The sequence below is a fragment of the Oncorhynchus masou genome, chromosome 7 (genome assembly GCF_036934945.1).
Source record: "Oncorhynchus masou masou isolate Uvic2021 chromosome 7, UVic_Omas_1.1, whole genome shotgun sequence".
NCBI classification, from domain to species: domain Eukaryota; kingdom Metazoa; phylum Chordata; class Actinopteri; order Salmoniformes; family Salmonidae; genus Oncorhynchus; species Oncorhynchus masou.
The window spans coordinates 28,447,117-28,470,950 of record NC_088218.1 but is presented as its reverse complement, the minus strand read 5'-3'; the positions used below and the strand labels follow the sequence as shown (position 1 = coordinate 28,470,950).

At 40.2% G+C, this 23,834-nt stretch overlaps 1 protein-coding gene across 1 annotated transcript in view; it reads left to right on the top strand.

Annotated features, from left to right (window-relative positions):
• LOC135543099 (neural cell adhesion molecule 2-like) overlaps positions 1-23,834 on the top strand; it is a 423,699-nt gene that overhangs the window by 347,774 nt on the left and 52,091 nt on the right. The window contains exons 4-5 of the mRNA XM_064970177.1: positions 2,146-2,301; positions 5,980-6,117. Of these exons, the coding sequence (XP_064826249.1) occupies positions 2,146-2,301; positions 5,980-6,117 (294 nt within the window). The remainder of the gene's footprint in view (positions 1-2,145; positions 2,302-5,979; positions 6,118-23,834) is intronic.

The window sequence follows — 23,834 nt, the reverse complement described above, 5'->3', positions numbered from 1 at the left end:
TTACTAGGATTAAATGTCAGGAATTGGGAAAAACTGAGTTTAAATGTATTTGGCTAAGGTGTATGTAAACTTCCGACTTCAACTGTATGTACATATGCACACGCTCTCATGCACGCACACACACGTATGCACACCCCCCTCTGGAAGGTGCTTACCTTTCTCTCCCTCTCCCCTACCTCCTCTCTCACACACCTCGTTACAGCGGCACCACAGCTTGGCAGCTGTATCCATGACAACATCAGTCAGCCACCGTTCAGCTCTGTGTGTTCAGTATGTATGAGCAGTAACAGGAAGATAGTCACCTAGGGCTTGAGCAGGCCAGTAGTAGCCAGCACCCATCTGAGGCTCCACCGAACGTGATTCCTTGTGTTAAACATAAACACCACATGTTACGAAAATTGGACAGCCACTTGAAATGTGCTGTACATTACCATTTGTTAGTGTTGACATTTCCAGAAGATGTCAACACACACCCACACACACATGCACACGTCTTGACATTATCATATGTGTTCATGCATCACATCTCACAACCTGACAAAAGCTATCCATATTCAAACTCATATTATAACTTTTTTATAGCTCACGGATGAAAGACTATAATTTTCCGCATTGCTGAGTAGTTGACAAGTATAGTTTCCAGTGTCTATCTTTGAGCAACGGCCAACGGAGAACCATTTCAGACAGGAGACATTGGAGGCAGTCGATGCCCCACCTGAGGGAGCTCCAAGAAAATTGTCATGTCACCCCACTTTGACAGTTGCCCTTGCAGCTATGTGGGCAAAATGACGGAAGATAAATCCTCACTGTGTTACCAATTTGACGGTGTCAAGTGAGCGGTAGACTGTTACACGAGAGGATTTGTTTTTCTTACTGATTTTCTTGTCGAGCAGGGTAACGGCAAAGGAGACAGGAAATGGAAAACAAGTAGCGGGAGAACAAGGGAAAACAACGTGTTTGAATCCCAGGGAGATAACTGGGGGAAGGAGAGGGAGAGGGAATGAGAGGGAGTGAGGGGAAGAGAGAAAGCGGGAGTGAGGGAATTAAATAGAGCGCGAAAGAGAGAGAAATGGAGAGAGAGGGGAGTGGGAATTTGAGATTTAGTGAGAGAAGGAGAGGGAGAGAATGAGAGAGAGAGGGTAAGGGAATTAAAGGGAATGGCATAGCACAAGAGAGGGGGTGAGGGAATGAGACACAGGGAGAGAGAGGAGAGAAACCAAGCGACGGATTGAGAAAATGAAAAACAAAATGTTTACAATAACAGCTCTAAAACGTGCCGTGGATTGAAACCGGGCAGATGAGGAGGGTTGAATCTCACATTCAGAGTCAGGAGGACGCAAGGCACTTTAAAGAGCAGCGAAGAGAAAAAAGTATGTTTTGGAGAGCCGCCTGACATAAATCACTTTGAAAAATGCTAATGTGCTAGGTTGCAGAGTGATCTCGTAGATGGGACTAAAATAAATAAGGCCATGCATGTGATTTATGCACACTTTCATTTTGCCACACACAGTGGATAACTCTGTGCCAAACTCCACGTGCCAAATACACACGCATGCATGCACACTCTTTTTTTCTCTCCATACAACAAACACACACGCCGTGTGATAAGTTGATGACACTAGCCAGCACTACGGGTTCTGAGAGGGTGATGGAGTGTTTTTTAAGAGAAGAGAAATGCAGGTCCCAAGTCAGCTTTCCCCAGGTGTAACCTATCAACCATCTGCCAGGGCTTGTCAGACAGGTGCCACAGCTTTAGATCGACACAAGTTGAATCAATTATTTGATTACAAACAGAACTTTCGGGGTGGGAGGATTCATTCAATATGTTGTGGGAAATTTAATAGGACTATTTTAGAGCACAGAGAATCTGAGTTGTCTCAGTGCTGTAGAATTATAAACAATATGTAAAACAGTTTGTTCTATACAATGGAGTTTACGCCTACTCCACTGCAGGGTTTCCCTCAATCAATACACGTTACTTGGGCTCTGTTCCAAAGTCCACACTTGCATACTACTTAGAATGAGGTGATGTATTGGCCATGCATTCTAAATGGTATACTTGAGTGAATATTGTAACATAAACTCTCTTGGAAAGACATCTCTAATGTGTCTTCAGTTCCTGTTACCTCATTTCCTATGTGACAGAGAAGCTGACGTTCCGCAACGTGAGGTCCCCCCAGGAGTTCCGTCACGACGAGGCGGCAGAGGTCGTGTGTGATGTCATTGCCTCCCCGGCACCCGCGGTCACTTGGTTCTACCAAAAGGGCTTCAGGAGCATGGAGATCACGGAGGAGCACTACAGTAAGTCTGCTTATGGTCATTTGATACATGCTGCCTCTGTTGATGTGTTGGTAAAATGCCTAACTTTGTAACGTGCTTACTGTAGCTACCATAATAGCAACATAACTTGACTCATGAAAAGTAATCTATTGAGCAGTACAGGCCATATAGAAATCAAGTGATATTTTCATGTGAAAATGTCATTGGATTTTTTTTTTATGGGCCCACTCCTTGATGTTATTTTACAGTCTGCTTTTAATGAAGCAGCTGATAATTACATTATCATTGATATCAGAAGACAATTAACAGGTTTGCTAGCGCATCAAAAAATACATTCTAATCAATTCAGTTTACATGTCAGATTGCTTCACACACCATTTTGAGACATATCAGTTTAATAAATGTGCTTACTGTAGAACATGTGTGTGTCCCAAATTGCACCCTATTCCCTATGTAGCCCTATGGGCCCTGTCACTATACAGTGCACTGCATATGAACAAGGGTGTCATTTGGGATGTAACCTATTTAAACAAACCACTGTTATGAAAAATGTATTCCCCAGATTTTGTCAGGGGTTTGACGCTATAAATAGCAAGTTCTAGCAATAAAAGCCAAAGCATGTGATTTCATTAAACATATTGTTGGACAATAAAGCATGTTAATAACAAGCCAGCCTAGAAGATTTAGCGTAGAGGATGCAAAAGTCTTTTGGTGGTCCGATGCTCGCTTCCATGCTTTCTTCCTTCTTCCTCTTACAGTGGGGCAAAACATATTAAGTCAGCCACCAATTGTGCAAGTTCTCCCACTTAAAAAGATGAGAGAGGCCTGTAATTTATATCATAGGTACACTTCAACTATGACAGACAAAATGTAAAAAAAAAAAATCCAGAAAATCACATTGTAGGATTTTTTTATGAATTTATTTGCAAATTATGGTGGAAAATAAGTATTTGGTCAATAACAAAAGTTTATCGCAATACTTTGTTATATACCCTTTGTTGGCAATGACAGAGGTGAAACGTTTTCTGTAAGTCTTCACAAGGTTTTCACACACTGTTGCTGGTATTTTGGCACGTTCCTCCATGCAGATCTCCTCTAGAGCAGTGATGTTTTGGGGCTGTTGCTGGGCAACATGGACTTTCAACTCCCTCCAAAGATGTTCTATGGGGTTGAGATCTGGAGACTGGCTAGGCAACTCTACAGGACCTTGAAATGCTTCTTACGAAGCCACTCCTTCGTTGCCCGGGCGGTGTGTTTGGGATCATTGTCATGCTGAAAGACCCAGCCACGTTTCATCTTCAATGCCCTTGCTGATGGAAGGAGGTTTTCACTCAAAATCTCACGATACATGGCCCCATTCATTCTTTCCTTTACACGGATCAGTCGTCCTGGTCCCTTTGCAGAAAAACAGCCCCAAAGCATGATGTTCCACCCCCATGCTTCACAGTAGGTATGGTGTTCTTTGGATGCAACTCAGCATTCTTTGTCCTCCAAACATGACGAGTTGAGTTTTTACCAAAAAGTTATATTTTGGTTTCATCTGACCATATGACATTCTCTCAATCTTCTTCTGGATCATCCAAATGCTCTCTAGCAAACTTCAGACGGGCCTGGACATGTACTGGCTTAAGCAGGGGGACACGTCTGGCACTGCAGGATTTGAGTCCCTGGCGGCGTAGTGTCTTACTGATGATAGGCTTTGTTACTTTGGTCCCAGCTCTCTGCAGGTCATTCACTAGGTCCCCCTGTGTGGTTCTGGGATTTTTTTCTCACCGTTCTTGTGATCATTTTGACCCCACGGGCTGAGATCTTGCGTGGAGCCCCAGATCGAGGGAGATTATCAGTGGTCTTGTATGTCTTCCATTTCCTAATAATTGCTCCCACAGTTGATTTCTTCAAACCAAGCTGCTTACCTATTGCAGATTAAGTCTTCCCAGCCTGGTGCAGGTCTAAAATTTTGTTTCTGGTGTCCTTTGACAGCTCTTTGGTCTTGCCCATAGTGGAGTTTGGAGTGTGACTGTTTGAGGTTGTGAGGTGTTTTTTATACTGATAACAAGTTCAAACAGGTGCCATTAATACAGGTAACGAGTGGAGGACAGAGGAGCCTCTTAAAGAAGAAGTTCCAGGTCTGTGAGAGCCAGAAATCTTGCTTGTTTATAGGTGACCAAATACTTATTTTCCACCATAATTGGCAAATAAATTCATTAAAAACAATACAATGTGATTTTCTGGATTTTGTTTCTCATTTTGTCTGTCATAGTTGAAGTGTACCTATGATGAAAATTACAGGCCTCTCTCATCTTTTTAAGTGGGAGAACTTGCACAATTGGTGGCTGACTAAATACTTTTTTTGCCCCACTGTATATCTTCCTTCCTTCATGTCTACTGAATAGTGAAAGAACAGAATATTATTCCTCCATTATGTCTTTCTACTTTTTACATAGTATTTTTTTTGTTCCCATGTTGTTGAGATCTGTGGAAAGAAGATATTTCTACTTCCTTCTCTCATGGCCACTGAAAAGTCACAGTACAGGATATTATTCCACCTTAATTATCTTTTCTTTCTTTATTTTGTATTATCTCTTCATTTATTTTTTGTGTGCTTATGTTGTTGAGATACAGTATGTGGGGATATGAAGGGGATATTCCGTCCGTCTTGAACACTGATACTGTAAGTGACAGCACAGGAAATAATTCCACCATATTTATCGACTTTTATTTTTCTTCATTAAATGAGTTATTTCAGATCATTGCTCCTAAAAGGAAAGGAAACAAAGGTGTCGTATACTATTGGAACTACATCCTGTAACAAAGGAGGAAAGGATAAGGAAAGAACAGTGTCTTAGATTGAAACACATTCTATGGCTTAGAAGGAAAGGAGAAGGGAAAGTATCTTTGATTATTGGAACCCATCTTGGGGCTGAGAAAGAAAGGATAAGGAATAAAATGTATCTTCGACTATTGGGAACACATTCATGGCTCTTGCATGATGGACAGAAGTTAATTTGCAGGTTCAGACTTGTTTACCAATACTCTGTCACCCCATCATTACTTTTCCTCCTACACCTTCCCTCTCATTTACCCATCACATAGACAAATTTCCTGATTAGGTAAATGATTTGTTTGAATCCTTTGTAAGTTGTCAGGTTTTTTAATTGAATTTCAAAGGCCCTTCCCTTCGACGCACTATCTCCCCTTACCGTGCAGTAATGATTAAAGGTAGAGATAGGGGTGCTTTAAAAAAATATCCGCGCTAATTACGGGGCAAGGTTTTAAATATCTTTACGCTCGACAGAGAGAGAGGGTTATCACTTATCTGCCAGTGACAACAATTAAGAAGGATGGGAAACTTTTTGTAAACTGCAGACCTAATTGCTAAAGTATTTATCTCACTTCGCTTAGCTAACTTTATTTTAAAAAGCTAAAAGTGATAAAGGTTTCTGAAAATATTATTTGATAGCAAGTGTGTGATTGGAGTCATGGTACTTCCTTTCACTATTTTTCCTTTCTATCGTTTTCCTTGTATCTTTCTTTCCTTATTACATGTTTCTTTCTAACTCTCTCTCGACACCTTTCTTTCTTCTTTCTTTCTTTCGTTCTATCCCTCTCTCTATTCTTGCACCCTTTTCTCTGTCTATCCCTCTCTATCACTCCCTTTGTCACTCTGTATCGCTCTCTCTATACCCCCCCCCTTTGAAGGCAGGTTCCAGGTGCTGCCCAACAACAACCTGCAGATCCATAAGGTGACCAAGGCAGACGAGGGCGTGTACCGCTGCGAGGCGCGAGTGGAGGCCCGCGGCGAGATCGACTTTGTCGACATAGAGGTGGTGGTGAATGGTGAGAAGCTATAGAGTCCACTATAGCTAATACCTATCCATTCATATGCAGTGGTGAATGAAGAGTTAGCCATCTAGCTATCATATCATATCTCCCCTTGACTTAACCAAAACGTTCAGTTATATATGTAACCTAGGTTCTCTGAAGGAACAAAGCTCAACAAATCAGAATCATTAAAACCCTACCCAGACATATTTTTCCTCTCACTGTAGCAGCTGGGCCTGATCTCAGAGCAGACTTATGAAGACTAGTGTAGCATACAGTACCTGCTCTCGTTTTATACATAGCAAAAGCCTATCCAACCATATACAATGGTCCCTTCTACAATAGCAGCCATACAGCAGTGATGTTAAGGATGAGAAGCCCCTTACGGAGCCATAGTTTAAAGGCTCTCTTAGGCCAGGCACTGGGGTGTATTGATCAGTGGCATACAGAATTGTTGCTCCTCTCAGGGTGAGAATAGAGTCACCTAGTGAGACAGAATCATTCTCCCCTCCTACACTCCACAGTCACAGGGTTGCCAGGTCCCAAACAATCACACCCCAGGACCACAGGCAAAATGAAACGCTTATCGGTCCAGAGACACTTGGTCTCATACAAAGAAAGAACTTCTGTCTCCGGTGGTAGAGATTGTCAATAGTGGTGGAACATTTATTTTTCTCTGATATGATTCAATGCAGGTTCTCTTTTCAGTTATTGATACGAAAATAATCATACCTGATGTGTAAGAATTGAGTCATTGATTCAGAATTAATCTCGTTAATTGTGTAGGTCACTTGAGGTTGAGGGAACCTTAATTGTGGAGAATGGGCTCGTGGTAATGGCTTGAGCAGAATTAGTGCAATGGTGTCAAATACATCAAATACATGGTTTCCTTGTGTTTGATGCCATCCCCCTCTGTTCCGGACATTATTATGAGCCATTTTCCCCTCAGCAGCATCCTGTGGTGTAGGTGGAAGTATGATGGACAGGGGTTTGAACCTGTCCATCAGGTCTCAAGCAAGGTTACTCATCATGCAAGTGTAGTTTTGAACCACCACCGCTACAAAGGCAGTGACTCCAGCAGTTAGAACTGTAGAGTCACTAAATTGCGCTGTGTTGAACATATGAACTGAGCATTCACCTCAGATCGGCTTAGTTTCAGAGAAAGAACAGACTCACCGATCTAGACAGGCTCATTATAGAGCTACTTAATGATCAAAGGAGCAGCTGCCACCGCTCCTTTGATTTCTTCTATATTCACACTGTTTCTGTGATTGAAGATTTCAATTTGTGCCAGCTCGGGGCTTTGTAGCCCAAAAAGCAAAAGGTTGTCATTTTAATTCTATAATTTGTCCTCAGGAAGGACCCAGTGAAGCCAGGAATGCAAGCCACCTGAGAGTGTTTCGGGAGTGATTGAAATGTGATCTCTCGCGAGCTATAAGCACCGGTTATGCATGAGCGCCCACAATATTGTCTCGGCTATCTTGCTCTTCCCACCTAATGTAATAAACGCACTCGGTGAAGAAAAAAAAACACGGATTGTGTTCAATTTAGAGCACCACTTATAGTTGTGAGGAAGATCCAATAAGCTTGCTCAATGAGGCGTGTCCTATTATCCAACCGGCAACATGGCACCCGCCATCCGGCTACGGAGATGGGACATTCCACCGCAGCCATCACTATAGTGTGTCCGACTGAGATAAGGAAAAACTCAGAAGTAAACCACTGGGCACAAACTGGTTGAATCAACATTGTTTCAATATAATTTCAATGTCATTTTTCAACTTATTCTGACGTTGAAAATACATTGGATTTGAAAAGAGTCATCAATGATTTATTTTTATTTATTTATTTTTGTATGGGAGGTCAGATTTAATATTGCAGTTACATTGTGGATTCTATCAGTGTAATTGTCTGCATAATTTCCAATCCCCCATAAACCAGTCAAACTTTTGGACACACCTACTCATTCAAGGGTTTTTCTTTATTTTTACTCTTTTCTGCATTGTAGAATAATGTTGAAGACATCAAAACTATGAAATAACACATGGAATCATGCAGTAGCCAAAAAAGTGTTAAAGAACTCAGCAGAGATGATGAGATTCTTCAAAGTAGCCATCCTTTGCCTTGATGACAGCTTTGCACAATCTTGGCATTCTCTCAACCAGCTTCACCTGGAATGTTTTCCAATAGTCTTGAAGGAGTTTCCACATATGCTAAGCACCTGTTGGCTGCTTTTCCTTCACTCTGTCGTCCAACTCATCCCAAACCATCTCAATTGGGTTGAGGTCGGGTGATTGTGGTGATCAGATCATCTGATGCAGCACCCTATCCCGCTCCTTGGTAAAATAGCTCTTACACAGCCTGGATGTGTCTTGGGTCATTGTCCTGTTGAAAAATAAATGTTAGTCCCACTAAGTGCAAAAGCAGATGGGATTGCGTATCGCTGCAGAATGCTGTGGTAGCCATGCTGGTTAAGTGTGCCTTTAATTCTAAATAAATTCTATAATTCTAAATAAAAGCACCCCCACACATCACACCACCCCCTCCATGCTTCACGGTGGGAACCACACATGCGGAGATCATCCGTTTACCTACTCTGCTTTCAAATTTCAAATTTGGACTCATCAGACCAAAGGACTGATTTCCACCGGACTAATGTCCATTGTTTCTTGGCCAAAGCAAGTTTCTTCTTAATATTGAAGTCATTTAGTAGTGGTTTCTCTGCAGCAATTTGACCATGAAGGCCTGATTCATGCAGTCTCCTCTAAACAGTTGATGTTGAGATGTGTCTGTTGCTTGAACTCTGAAGCATTTGTTTGGACTGCAATTTTTGAGGCTGGTAACTCTAATGAACGTATCCTCTGCAGCAGAGGTAACTCTGGGTCTTCCTTTCCTGTGGCGGTCCTCATTAGAGCCAGTTTCATCAAAGCACTTGATGGTTTTTGCGACTGCAGTTGAAGAAACTTTCAAAGTTCTTGAAATGTTCCACATTGACTGACCTTCATGTCTTAAAGTAATGATGGACTGTTGTTTCTCTTTGCTCATTTGAGCTGTTCTTGCCAAAATATGGACTTGGTCTTTTACCAAAAAGGGCTATCTTCTATATACCACCCTACCTTGTCACAACACAAGTGATTGATTCGAACACATTAAGAAGGAAGGATATTCAACAAATTAACTTTTAACAAGGCACACTTGTTAAATGAAATGCATTCCGGGTGACTTCCTCACTTTTGAATGGTACTGTATATATTATATATACTGTATGTTTTCCTTTATTTTTCCCCCTAATCCTGCCACCCATCCCCTAATTGGGAGTAAAATAATTAAATATATTTTCCTTTTTTGTTATTTTCCCCTAACTGTACCACGCGAATTGGAGTAAACTAATGGACAACAATACTTAGGATTCCAGTTCCAGCTTAAACATACAAATCAAATGGTATTAGTCACATACACATCGTTAGTAGATGTTAATGTGAGTGTAGTGAAATGCTTGTGTTTCTAGATCTGACAGTGCGGTAAGATCTAACAAGTAATCTAACAATTCCACAACAACTACCTAATACACACAACTCTAAAGGGATGGAATAAGAACATGTACATACAGTGCCTTGCAAAAGTATTCGGCCCACTTGAACTTTGCGACCTTTTGCCACATTTCAGGCTTCAAACATAAAGATATAAAGCTGTATTTTTTTGTGAAGAATCAACAACAAGTGGGACACAATCATGAAGTGGAACGACATTTATTGGATATTTCAAACTTTTTTAACAAATCAAAAACTGAAAAATTGGGCGTGCAAAATTATTCAGCCCCCTTAAGTTAATACTTTGTAGCGCCACCTTTTGCTGCGATTACAGCTGTAAGTCGCTTGGGGTAAGTCGCTTGGGGTATGTCTCTATCAGTTTTATTATTATTATTATTATATATTAGTTTTGCACATCGAGAGACTGACATTTTTTCCCATTCTTCCTTGCAAAACAGCTCGAGCTCAGTGAGGTTGGATGGAGAGCATTTGTGAACAGCAGTTTTCAGTTCTTTCCACAGATTCTCGATTGGATTCAGGTCTGGACTTTCACTTGGCCATTCTAACAACTGGATATGTTTATTTTTGAACCATTCCATTGTAGATTTTGCTTTATGTTTTGGATCATTGTCTTGTTGGAAGACAAATCTCCGTCCCAGTCTCAGGTCTTTTGCAGACTCCATCAGGGTTTATTCCAGAATGGTCCTGTATTTGGCTCCATCCATCTTCCAATCAATTTTAACCATCTTCCCTGTCCCTGCTGAAGAAAAGCAGGCCCAAACCATGATGCTGCCACCACCATGTTTGACAGTGGGGATGTGTGGTCAGGGTGATGAGCTGTGTTGCTTTTACGCCAAACATAACTTTTGCATTGTTGCCAAAAAGTTCAATTTTGGTTTCATCTGACCAGAGCACCTTCTTCCACATGTTTGGTGTGTCTCCCAGGTGGCTTGTGGCAAACTTTAAACAACACTTTTTATGGATATCTTTAAGAAATGGCTTTCTTCTTGCCACTCTTCCATAAAGGCCAGATTTGTGCAATATACGACTAATTGTTGTCCTATGGACAGAGTCTCCCACCTCAGCTGTAGATCTCTGCAGTTCATCCAGAGTGATCATGGGCCTCTTGGCTGCATCTCTGATCAGTCTTCTCCTTGTATGAGCTGAAGGTTTAGAGGGACGGCAAGGTCTTGGTAGATTTGCAGTGGTCTGATACTCCTCCATTTCAATATTATCGCTTGCACAGTGCTCCTTGGGAAGTTTAAAGCTTGGGAAATCTTTTTGTATCCAAATCCGGCTTTAAACTTCTTCACAACAGTATCTCGGACCTGCCTGGTGTGTTCCTTGTTCTTCATGATGCTCTCTGCGCTTTTAACGGACCTCTGAGACTATGACAGTGCAGGTGCATTTTACGGAGACTTGATTACACACAGATGGATTGTATTTATCATCATTAGTCATTTAGGTCAACATTGGATCATTCAGAGATCTTCACTGAACTTCTGGAGAGAGTTTGCTGCACTGAAAGTAAAGGGGCTGAATAATTTTGCACGCCCAATTTTTCAGTTTTTGATTTGTTAAAAAAGTTTGAAATATCCAATAAATGTCGTTCCACTTCATGATTGTGTCCCACTTGTTGTTGATTCTTCACAAAAAATACAGTTTTATATCTTTATGTTTGAAGCCTGAAATGTGGCAAAAGGTCGCAAAGTTCAAGGGGGCCGAATACTTTCGCAAGGCACTGTATATTCCACCATATTACCAGTCATCTTTCCATGGTTAAATGCGGTGGTTCGCGCTTTCAGTTTTGTGCGAATGCTGCCTTCTATCCACTGTTTCTGGTTAGGGTAGGTTTTAATAGTGTTAGGTTGTTATTTTTCAGAGTAAATCACTCAAGGACACTAGAAAAGCTTTAACCAAGTTTAATCATCATTAAACATTTCAGACATCACAGTTTATATGCATCTTACTTAATACACTCCTCCACTTTACAGTTTATGGCTCCACAGGAAAGAAGGTAACCAGATACAACCCTGATTACTCCCTTAAGGGGAACTGACCTCACTCTTCACCTAATGACCTCAACCCCTTCTTCACCTAATCCACAGATATCCATCTGTCTTCCCTATATCAACACATCGCTCTCCTCTCATCCATCAAACACATGCCAAAGCCTTCTGGCTTTTTACAAACTCTTTCTATTCAAGGCTTTGTCTCTATCATTTATTTAATATCTCAATGTTCAAAGTTTAGCCGATTCCAACAATAGTCACAGTGGGTACAACATCTCCTGTGCTGTGATGTTTCAAAGATGTTCTGAACCTTTCTATTTTCATAGTTTCTACAGATTATATATTAAAGATAAAGACCTTTGCCAAGAGTATTATTATAATATTGAATGATTGGCTATGACTTTTCAAGTCACCCAGCAGTGCTATTTGCAGAGTTAGCTCCAAGGAAATGTTGCAATTTTTCAGCCGTTCCTTAATCTGAGACCAAAAACAAGCTACACTTGGGCAGTACCAAAACAAGTGATCTAATGATTCTGTCTCTTTGCAGAAAAATCTGCAAAGCTGGGATGGTTGTATCCCCCATATAGATAACATTCTATTGGTTGCAAGAATTTTGTATAATAATTTTTATAAAAGTTTTTAATCCGGCGTCATTTTGTATATCAGTTCATAAACCATGTGCCATGGAATCTCCTCCCAACTATTTTGCAAACAGTATAATGTAGCTGTAAATTAAATACTTTCTTATTTATCACAAATGTTATTTTTGCCAATTTTGGTCTTTAACATTTGCCTTACATCCTTCCCTTTCCACTTGCTTCATACATTTTGTAACTACTACTACAGTCCTATGATATTTACAAAAATTACACTTTTTTTGTAAAAATCAAATAAAAAGTGTTAGTATATTGAGTTAGAACAAATATTAGACCAAATATTATGTTTAGTCTTTTCTGTTGCATTAAATTGAAATTGGAACCAGCTTTATATGGCTTGTTTTGAAAATAGCGATATTTTGGAGAAAAAGGTGATTCCTGAACACAAGGTGAGCCATTCTTACTAATCTAATAGAGAACCAGTTCGGATTTATGTATAGTTTTTGTGTGATTGAAGCCTTTAGTGAGAGGTCCAATGCTTTAATATTTAATCATTTTCCCACTCCGAATTCATATTCATTAGATAAATAGGCCCGTAAAATTTTGTCTGGCTTCTCATTCCAAATAAAGTTGAATATTTTTTGCTCATATAATTTCAAAAACAAGTCATTAGTGTAGGCAGATCCATAAGTATATTGGCAAACTGAGATATGACAAATTCATTAATCATTTGGACCATTTTATTGGTAAACTACACGGTAATGTAAAAGTTGTATTTTTTAGAGATCCAATACGTAATAACTTATCATAATTTGGTTTTAATTATCTATAAAAAATTATCTAGATTCTCGTAGATGAGGCTGTGCAGAGATCCATATTGGAGATTTAAAAGACAAGCCCCTTGATATTATTGTTGGATCTGATTTTAATAGCTAACATTTCGATGGGCATAATAAATAGATATGCTGATAGTGGACAGACAATCTTGTTTTTCTCCTCTTGACAATTTAATACTTTCTAAGAAGTAGCCATTATTTACTATTTTACTCCTAGGTTAACTATATATAACTTTATCACATTGTATAAGAGATTCTCCGATATTAAAATAGTCCAGGCATTTATATATAAATTCCAGTCAATTCCAGTGGTTAGAGCATTGGACTAGTAACCGGAAGGTTGCAAGTTCAAATCCCCGAGCTGACAAGGTACAAATCTGTCGTTCTGCCCCTGAACAGGCAGTTAACCCACTGTTCCTAGGTCGTCATTGAAAATAAGAATTTGTTCTTAACTGACTTGCCTAGTAAAATAAAGATAAAAAAAAAATACAAAATCAAAGGCAGCTTTAAATAACAGGCCTGGTTTTTCATAGTATTCTATTGTTTCCAGTACTTATATTATCACCAATGTATCGTCCATGTAAAAAACTGTCTGATTAGGACGAATAATATCTGGCAACAACTTTTTAATTCTATGCACTATGCATTTTTGCTAAGATTTTGGAATCACAACATAAGTGTAAGGGTCTCCAGTTGTTAAGGCAGACTGGATATTTATATACAGTGGGGCAAAAAAAGTATTTAGTCAGCCACCAATAGTGCAAGTTCTCCCACTTAAAAAGATGAGAGACCTGTAATTTTCATCATAGGTACACTTCAACTATGACAGACAAAATTAGAAAAAAAATCCAGAAAATCACATTGTAGGATTTTTTAAGAATTTATTTGCAAATTATGGTGGAAAATAAGTATTTGGTCAATAACAAAAGTTTATCTCAATACTTTGTTACTCTGTTGGCAATGACAGAGGTCAAACGTTTTCTGTAAGTCTTCACAAGGTTTTCACACACTGTTGCTGGTATTTTTGCACATTCCTCCATGCAGATCTCCTCTAGAGCAGTGATGTTTTGGGGCTGTTGCTGGGCAACACGGACTTTCAACTCCCTTCAAAGATTTTCTATGGGGTTGAGATCTGGAGATTGGCTAGGCCACTTCAGGACCTTGAAATGCTTCTTACGAAGCCACTCCTTCGTTGCCCGGGCGGTGTGTTTGGGATCATTGTCATGCTGAAAGACCCAGCCACGTTTCATCTTCAATGCCCTTGCTGATGGAAGGAGGTTTTCACTCAATCTCACGATACATGGCCCCATTCATTCAGTCGTCCTGGTCCCTTTGTAGAAAAACAGCCCCAAAGCATGATGTTTCCACCCCATGCTTCACAGTAGGTATGGTGTTCTTTGGATGCAACTCAGCATTCTTTGTCCTCCAAACACGACGAGTTGAGTTTTTACCAAAAAGTTATATTTTGGTTTCATCTGACCATATGACATTCTCCCAATCTTCTTCTGGATCATCCAAATGCTCTCTAGCAAACTTTAGACGGGCCTGGACATGTACTGGCTTAAGCAGGGGGACACGTCTGGCACTGCAGGATTTGAGTTCCTGGCGGCATAGTGTGTTACTCATGGTAGGCGTTGTTACTTTGGTCCCAGTTCTCTGTAGGTCATTCACTAGGTCCCCCTGTGTGGTTCTGGGATTTTTGCTCACCGTTCTTCATTTTGGGGTGAGATCTTGCGTGGAGCCCCAGATCGAGGGAGATTATCAGTGGTCTTGTAATGTCTTCCATTTCCTAATAATTGCTCCCACAGTTGATTTCTTCAAACCAAGCTGCTTACCTATTGTAGATTCAGTCTTCCCAGCCTGGTGCAGGTCTACAATTTTGTTTCTGGTGTCCTTTGACAGCTCTTTGGTCTTCGCCATAGTGGAGTTTGGAGTGTGACTGTTTGAGGTTGTGGACAGGTGTCTTTTATACTGATAACAAGTTCAAACAGGTGCCATTAATACAGGTAATGAGTGGAGGACAGAGGAGCAGGATTTTTTTTCTCATTTTGTCTGTTGAAAATTACAGGCCTCATCTTTTTAAGTGGGAGAACTTACACAATTGGTGCCTGACTAAATACTTTCTTGCCCCACTGTATACCTTCTTGTTGAGTATGTGATAGTCACCATTTTTATTGGAGCTGTTAAAACATGTTAATACCGGTCCTTTGAGTACATAAAAAACATGTGATATACCGCAACTGGTATGCCATTCATCCCTGGAGTTTTCCTGGACACAAAGGCTTTAATTGCATCTTGAAGTAGCACTTCTGCAATTAGGCCTTCACATGAGACTTTTTGTATAAATGACTGAAATGAAAATATATGGTTAATTAAAGTACTTTGCTTCTTCTTTCAAAATTGTGTTTGGTGAATCACGGATGACACTGTAATTTGTAACAAGTTCCTGTAAATTCATTTCTATGTTCCTATGAAAATTAAAAATATATTGGGTACATTTTTTCCATATTCCATCCAGTTCACTTTAATATATATTACACTTGATATTTCTTGAAAAAGTTCCTCCATTTCTTTTTGTTTTTCCTCAAACTTATTCTGTGCCTCGATGTTAGTTTTTATTGTTATCTAGCTGTCCTGTTAGTTCCTCTATTTCCTTTTTTAGGATGAACTCTTTTGACCTAAATTGTTCTTGTTTTAAATATGAGCATTGAATTGCATGGCCTCTAAAGGCACATTTTAAAAGTGTCCCATACAATAAGGGGATCTGCTGTACCGTAAGTAAGACATTTTCAGTCTTGGTTTATTTAAAATGTCCAATATCCTCACCCTCGCAGAAATTCTGTAAGAGTTATGTGTATACCAATTATTTGATGGTCTGACCTATTATTTCTGTCCCCTATCAACACTCTTAACTTTTGGTAAGAAAGTAGTCAAGACGACTAGGGGATCAGATCTCCAACAACAGCACGTTCACACTGCTCATTCCGCTATCTCTCAAGCATCTTCAACCGGTATTTTGGCTTACTGCCCCGCATACTACTTGTATCCACAGCACTAACTTGCAAGTTGGTGATCTCCTGCTCGTTTAGTAGTGAAGCCATGCTCCATGCAGTGAGTAAGTCCTCTGCCTTCTCTCTGTTTATCATACTGGTGCATGTGTGGTCAAGTCTGTGTTGCTTGTGTGTGCTTGCCATTTCACTGGCAGAGCTTGTTTTTGGGAGGCAGAGTGTGGATCTGAGTACGAACACATTTTAGCTCACAGCAAACTTGTAGCCTGGCTAATACTAGATAGAAAAATGCTGCAATTTTCCCAAAAACACTTGACAAGAACTCTTACAAAGGAGACTACCTCGAAAACCAATCGAGGCACAATAACATTTTAATCGGTGGAATTGAGGACGTAAAGACTGAAACTTGGCATGACACAGAAGTTAAGGACAAGAAACTCCTGGCAGATCAAGTCCAACTGGACCCAAAACTCATCGAGATGGAGAGAGCGCATAGGAATGGCACTTTCTTCCCGATGGACGGCCCAGGTCTGTAGTGGTGAAAGTACTCAGGTTCAAAGACAAGGTGGAGAGACAAGTGCCTGAATGGAACCAAAATCAATGAAGACTTCTCCAAAAAGTTACGCCTCAAAAATAGGAACTGCTGTCACGACTAATTGAAGAGCAAAAAACTGGCAACATCGCATACCTGAAGTATGATCAGCTGGTCGCTCACCCCCCCGTAGGACTATGGCAAGTGACGCCACTATCGTCCACTGATTTGACACACCCACATATACTGTAGATAAACATATTGAATCTACTTTGTTCATGTGTGTCATCTAACCTCATTACCAAAAACACACATTGCTCTCAATGTCATAACCCTCTGAAGTCTTCAGTGGTATTATGTGGACTGTGTCAATGTGTATTCCATAGGAAGTGCACCCATATTGATAAAACTAACACAAATGTGTGGTTGTATTGGACATGTGAGGCATGCAATTCTATCTTTTCGTTCCAATCTGTGGATGAATCTGACCGTGTTTCTCTCTTAGTTGGGCAGGATATCAACCATGATAACATGGTCTTTAACTCATTAGATATTAATGAAGCAAATTATAAATATCATGATTGTGTTGATTCCGTTTCAAATTTCTTGAAATTTACCAGAAATAATTCTATCACTTGTGATTACTATAATGTTAAGCAATTTCACAACTTTTATAGCAGTTTATCTAATTCCAAGATTATCTTATTTTTTACCTTTTCAGTTGAACGTTTGCAGTCTGCCTAAAAATCATGACCATCTTGTTCATTATGTCTTTACTCAGTCATGAATTTTCCATTGTTGCCCTTTCAGAAACATGGTTGGCTGAAGAGACAACCATGCTTTATGACATGTCTCCTTATAATAATGTTCACCACCGTAGAACATCAAGAGTGGAAGGAGAAGTGTCCATTTGTGTTCATAAAAGTTGTCAATTCTTTGTAAGAAAGGACCTCGCACTTACATCTGATAACACTGATGTTGGATCTCTTTTCATAGAAATTCCTTCCTGATCATTTTTAGGTGGTAAGCAAGTGGTAATTTGATGCATCTATCGGCCACCTGATTATGGCATTGGTATCCTTGGATTTGATTAATAATGAAGATAACATTTGTTTTCTATTGGGTGATTACAACATACAGTATATTTATTTAAAAGTGAGAACCACTCACTGACATCTGATTAAAAAAATCAAAAAACGTTATACTCCAGCTATCTGTATTCCCTCATCTACAGTGCCTTGCGAAAGTATTCGGCCCCCTTGAACTTTGCGACCTTTTGCGACATTTCAGGCTTCAAACATAAAGATATAAAACTGTATTTTTTTGTGAAGAATCAACAACAAGTGGGACAACAATCATGAAGTGGAACGACATTTATTGGATATTTCAAACTTTTTTAACAAATCAAAAACTGAAAAATTGGGCGTGCAAAATTATTCAAATCAAATGTATTTATGCCCTTCATACATCAGCTGATATCTCAAAGTGCTGTACAGAAACCCAGCCTAAAACCCCAAACAGCAAGCAATGCAGGTGTAGAAGCACGGTGGCTAGGAAAAACTCCCTAGAAAGGCCAAAACCTAGGAAGAAACCTAGAGAGGAACCAGGCTATGTGGGGTGGCCAGTCCTCTTCTGGCTGTGCCGGGTGGAGATTATAACAGAACATGGCGAAGATGTTCAAATGTTCATAAATGACCAGCATGGTCGAATAATAATAATAAGGCAGAACAGTTGAAACTGGAGCATCAGCACGGTCAGGTGGACTGGGGACAGCAAGGAGTCATCATGTCAAGTAGTCCTGGGGCATGGTCCTAGGGCTCAGGTCCTCCGAGAGAGAGAAAGAAAGAGAGGAGAGAATTAGAGAACACACACTTAGATTCACACAGGACACCGAATAGTACAGGAGAAGTACTCCAGATATAACAAACTGACCCTAGCCCCCCGACACATAAACTACTGCAGCATAAATACTGGAGGCTGAGACAGGAGGGGTCAGGAGACACTTAGCTAGCTAGCTGGCTAGTAAACATCTGCAAAAAGCGTAATAAAATTGTTGCCAGCAGCACAGTTACAGTCACCAATGCTCTGTATGACATGAAAACAGCCTAAACAGCTCTGCTAGGTCAATTAAAATGGTTAGAGTGGGGTGATCTCTCATTTGTCTGGAAGTATCTAGCAAGCTAGCCAATGTTAGCCAGTTAGCTTGGGTACTTGACTGTCGTTGTGAACATTCGGATCAACCCTTCTCATCGGTCAGAGCGTCCAGTGTGCATTCTGAATGCTCCGAGATACGAAACGCTCTGAGTTTACTAACGGACAATCTGACAGCACAGTTGCAGTCACCAAAGCTATGGATAACATAACAGCCTAACCAGCTCTGCTAGGGTGAGTAATGTTTAGTGAGCTGTTCTCTAATTTGTGTCTGGAAGTAGCTAGGAAAGTTAGCTTGGGTGTTTGACTGCTGTTGTTAGTACAGAATACTCGGATCAACCTTAAAGAGATGGGTGAGGCTAAAGTGTAGACAAAAAAGGGCTCTCAATGACCAAAACATTAAAAGGGAATTTTCTCAAAAGTTTTTCAACTTTCAAAGCATAATTACTTTCCCATTGTTCTTCAACTGTAGTATATGATATGCCATTTTGTAGCTCTGAGTTTCTACTTTTATCCAATGTAAAAAACACAATTTAAATGTTGCTACCTAAGACTGATTTGAACTGGTCACTCACAAATGTAGTGTATTTAACTAAAGCAAATGTGAGCACTTTAAGATGGTAATTGATTATTTTTCATGGGATTATTTTTAGAATCAATCATCTTTCAACTCAAAGAGAGCAGCAGAATGATTCTGGAAATCTTGGTTTACAACCGTTCTCAAAAAATCCTAAATTAAAAAAAAAAACAATTTGTATAAAAAGTTTCTCACAAATCCCTCTCACCTGAATTCTGCAAATTACAAAAAGAATAAGAACTAATTTACTCACCTACTTAAAATATCCCCAAAAATATATTTTACCAAAAAATCCTTAAATCCTATAAAATCAACTTTGAAAATCATCAATCGAACTGTTGATAAAAGATAAAAAGGATCTGTAACTATTCCATCTCAATGTAATGTTGTAAATACGACCTATAGTGATCCTGATGTTATTTAATGTCAATTAAATAACTTTCTTGTGAATGTGGGTTCCTCTGTCCCCCCAAAAAAGAGAGAACTGATGGAAATCCCTGATGGATTACATTAAGGGACATTTCCTTTCTCTGGTTCAGTTTGATCCTTCTGATGTAATGGAGGCGATGGAGATAATTGGTAGATATCAGCAGCAGGTCATGATGAGATTGGTGAAATCAGTGTCTTCCTCGTTTACTGAGCCTGTAACATATATCTTCACCCAATCTATGCAAACTGGTATTGTTCCTAAAGATAAGAAAATTGTCAGTTATCCCCCTCTATAAATCTGTGGATCCAAGATATTTTACACATTTTCGCCCATTATTAGTACTACCATGTTTTTCTAAAAAACTACAAAATTGGTGTGTAAGAGAATGTTGGAACATTTTAAATCAACACGGTATTCTATATTCCATATGAGCACCAATATGGTTTTCATAAAAGTACTCCACAGATATGCCTCTTTCTGCAACTTGTGGATAAAATCGTTAAAGCCCTTAACAACAAAGAATATGCTCTTGGTATCTTTTTAGATTTATGCAAAGCATTTGATCATGAAATATTACTAAATTGTTTTAAACTCAGCAAAAAAAGAAATGTCCCTTTAACTATAACTTCACAGATCTAATAACTTCACAGATCTTCATTGTAAAGGGATTAAACTGTTTCCCATGCTTGTTCAATGAACCATAAACATGCACCTGTGGAACGGTCGTTAAGACACTAACAGCTTACAGACGGTAGGCAATTAAGGTCACAGTTATAAAAACTTAGGACACTAGAGAGGTCTTTCTACTGACTCTGAAAAAAAAATTAAGATGCCCAGGGTCTCTGCTCATCTGCGTGAACGTGCCTTAGGCATGCTACAAGGAGGCATTAGGACTGCAGATGTGGCCAGGGCAATAATTTGCAATGTCCGTACTGTGAGACGCCTAAGACAACGCTACAGCGAGACAGGACCAACAGCTGTTGATCCTTGCAGTGGCAGACCACGCATAACAACACCTGCACAGGATCGGTACATCTGAACATCACACCTGTGGGACAGGTACAGGATGGCAACAACAACTGCCCGAGTTACACCAGGAACGCACAATGCCTCCATCAGTGCCAAGACTGTCCGCATTAGGCTGTGAGCGGCTGGGCTGATGGCTTGTAGGCCTGTTGTAAGGCAGGTCCTCACCAGACATCACCGGTAACAACGTCGCCTATGGGCACAAACCCACCATTGCTGGACCAGACAGGACTGGCAAAAAGTGCTCTTCACTGACGAGTCGCGGTTTTGTCTCACCAGGGGTGATGGTCGGATTCGCGTTTATCGTCGGAGGAATGAGTGTTACCCCGAGGACTGTACTCTGGAGCGGAATCAATTTGGAGGTGGAGGGTCCGTCATGGTCTGGGGCGGTGTGTCACAGCATCACGGACTGAGCTAGTTGTCATTGCAGGCAATCTCAATGCTATGCGTTACAGGGAAGACATCCTCCTCCCTCATGTGGTACCCTTCCTACAGGCTCATCCTGACATGACCCTCCAGCACGACAATGCCATCAGCCATACTGCCTGTTCTGTGCGTGATTTCCTGCAAGACAGGAATGTCCGTGTTCTGCCATGGCCAGTGAAGAGCTCGGGTCTCAATCCCATTGAGCACATCTGGGTCCTGTTGGATCGGAGGGTGAGGGCTAGGGCCATTTCCCCCCAGAAATGTCCGGGAACTTGCAGGTGCCTTGGTGGAACAGTGGGGTAACATCTCACAGAAAAAACTGGCAAACTTATTTTATTGACTTGGCCAAAGCTTTTGATACGTTAGACCATTCCATTCTTGTTGGCCAGCTAAAGAGTATTGGTGTCTCTGAGGGGTCTTTGGGCTGGTTTGCTAACTACCTCTCTCAAAGAGTGCTTTGTATAAAGGAAAAACATCTGCTGTCTCTATAACTGCGTGTCACCAAGTGCGTACCCCAAGGCTCGAGCCCCATGCTCTTATCAATTTACATCAACAACATAGCTCAGGCAGAGTAATCTCGCATCCGTTTATATGCAGATGATACAGTCTTATATTCAGCTGGCCCCTCCCCGGATGTTGTGTTAAAATGCCTCTTAAAGGAGCCTCTGAAAGAAGAAGTTACAGGTCTGTGAGAGCCAGAAATCTTGCTTGTTTGTAGGTGACAAATACTTATTTTCCACCATAATTTGCACATAAATTCATTAAAAATCCTACAATGTGATTTTCTGGATTTTTTTTCTTCTCATTTTGTCTGTCATAGTTGAACTGTACCTATGATGAAAATTACAGGCCTCATCTTTTTAAGTGGGAGAACATGCACAATTGGTGGCTGACTAAATACTTTTTTGTCTCACTGTATTTTACACCATTTTAAAGATACACTTCTTGTAAATCCAGCCACAGTGTTTCAAAAAGGCTTTACGACGAAGGCAAACCAAACGATTATGTTAGGTGAGTGCCTATTCACAGACTAACAGACTAACACCATTTTTTTCAGCCAAAGAGAGGATTCACAAAAAGCAGACATATAGATAAAATTAATCACTAATCTTTGATGATCTTCATCAGATGACACTCATAAAACTTCATGTTACACAATACATGTATGTTTTGTTCGGTAAAGTTCATATTTATATCCAAAAATCTGAGTTTACATTGGCGCTTACGTTCAGAAGTTCCAAAACATCCTTTGATTTTGCAGAGAGCCACATCAATTGACTCATAATACACATTGCTAAAAGATACAGCTGTCATGCATGGATTTTAGATGCACTTCTCCTTAATGCAACCGCTGTGTCAGATTTCAAAAAAGCTTTACGGAAAAAGCAAACCATGCAATAATCTGAGTTGACGCTCAGAGCCCAATCAATATCCGCCATATTATGCGGTCAACAAAAGTCATAAATAGCAGTATAAATCTTCACCTACCTTTGATGATCTTCGTCGGAATGCACTCCCAGGACTCCCACTTCCACAAAATGTTTGTTTTGTTCGGTAATGTCCATCATTTATGTCCAAATAGTTACTTTTGTTAGCGCGTTTGGTAAACCAATCCAAAGTCACAAAGCACGTCACTAAAAGCAGACGAAATGTCAAAAAGTTCCGTAACAGTCAGTAGAAACATGTCAAACGATGTCTTGAATCAATCTTTAGGACCGGAGAATTCCATTGTCTTCAGAAGTGCGATGGAACAGAGCTCCCTCTCATGTGAATGCGCATGGTCAGAGCATGTTCAGCTCATGGCAGACCTTACTCATTCCCTTGTCCTTCGTCCCCACTTCACAGTAGAAGCATCAGACAAGGTACTAAAGACTGTTGACATCTAGTGGAAGCCTTAGGAAGTGCAACGTTACCAATATCCCACTGTATCTTCAATAGGAGCTGAGTTGAATATCGACCAACCTCAGATTTCCCACTTCCTGGTTGGATTTCTTCTCAGGGTTTTGCCTGCCATATGAGTTCTGTTATACTCACAGACAGTTTTAGAAACTTCAGAGTGTTTTCTACCCAAACTAATAATATTCATATTCTAGCTTTTATGGCTTTGTTGCAGGGCGTTTACTCTGGGCATGCTTTTCATCCTGATGTGAAAATACTGCCCCCTACCCCAAAGAAGTTATGCTATTTTATATATATATAATACAAATGCTTAGAGAAGAAGATTTTGTTTAACAATAATAAAAATAATACACCTACTGCTTTCATATAGGCTAACCAGCTAGGTCTAGGATAACAGGGCAAATGCAATCTACCACTGTTAGCCTGGTTAGCTAGCTAGGCTTGGTTGACTTGCTACATGCTGGCTAACACTATTAGCCTAGTTAACCAGCTAGGCTAGAATGACAGGCTAAATTCTAGCTCAATGTTAGCCTGGTTAACTAGCTGGGTTGACAGGCTAAATGCTAACTACCATTGCTAGCATGATTACCTGCCTACCTGTCCCTTGGAAGACTGCAGAGTGACATTACAATGTCCCATTGCCCCTCTAAGGACCAGACAGTCCAACACGAGCATTGACCGTGCACAGTAAATCACTTGGTGATGATGA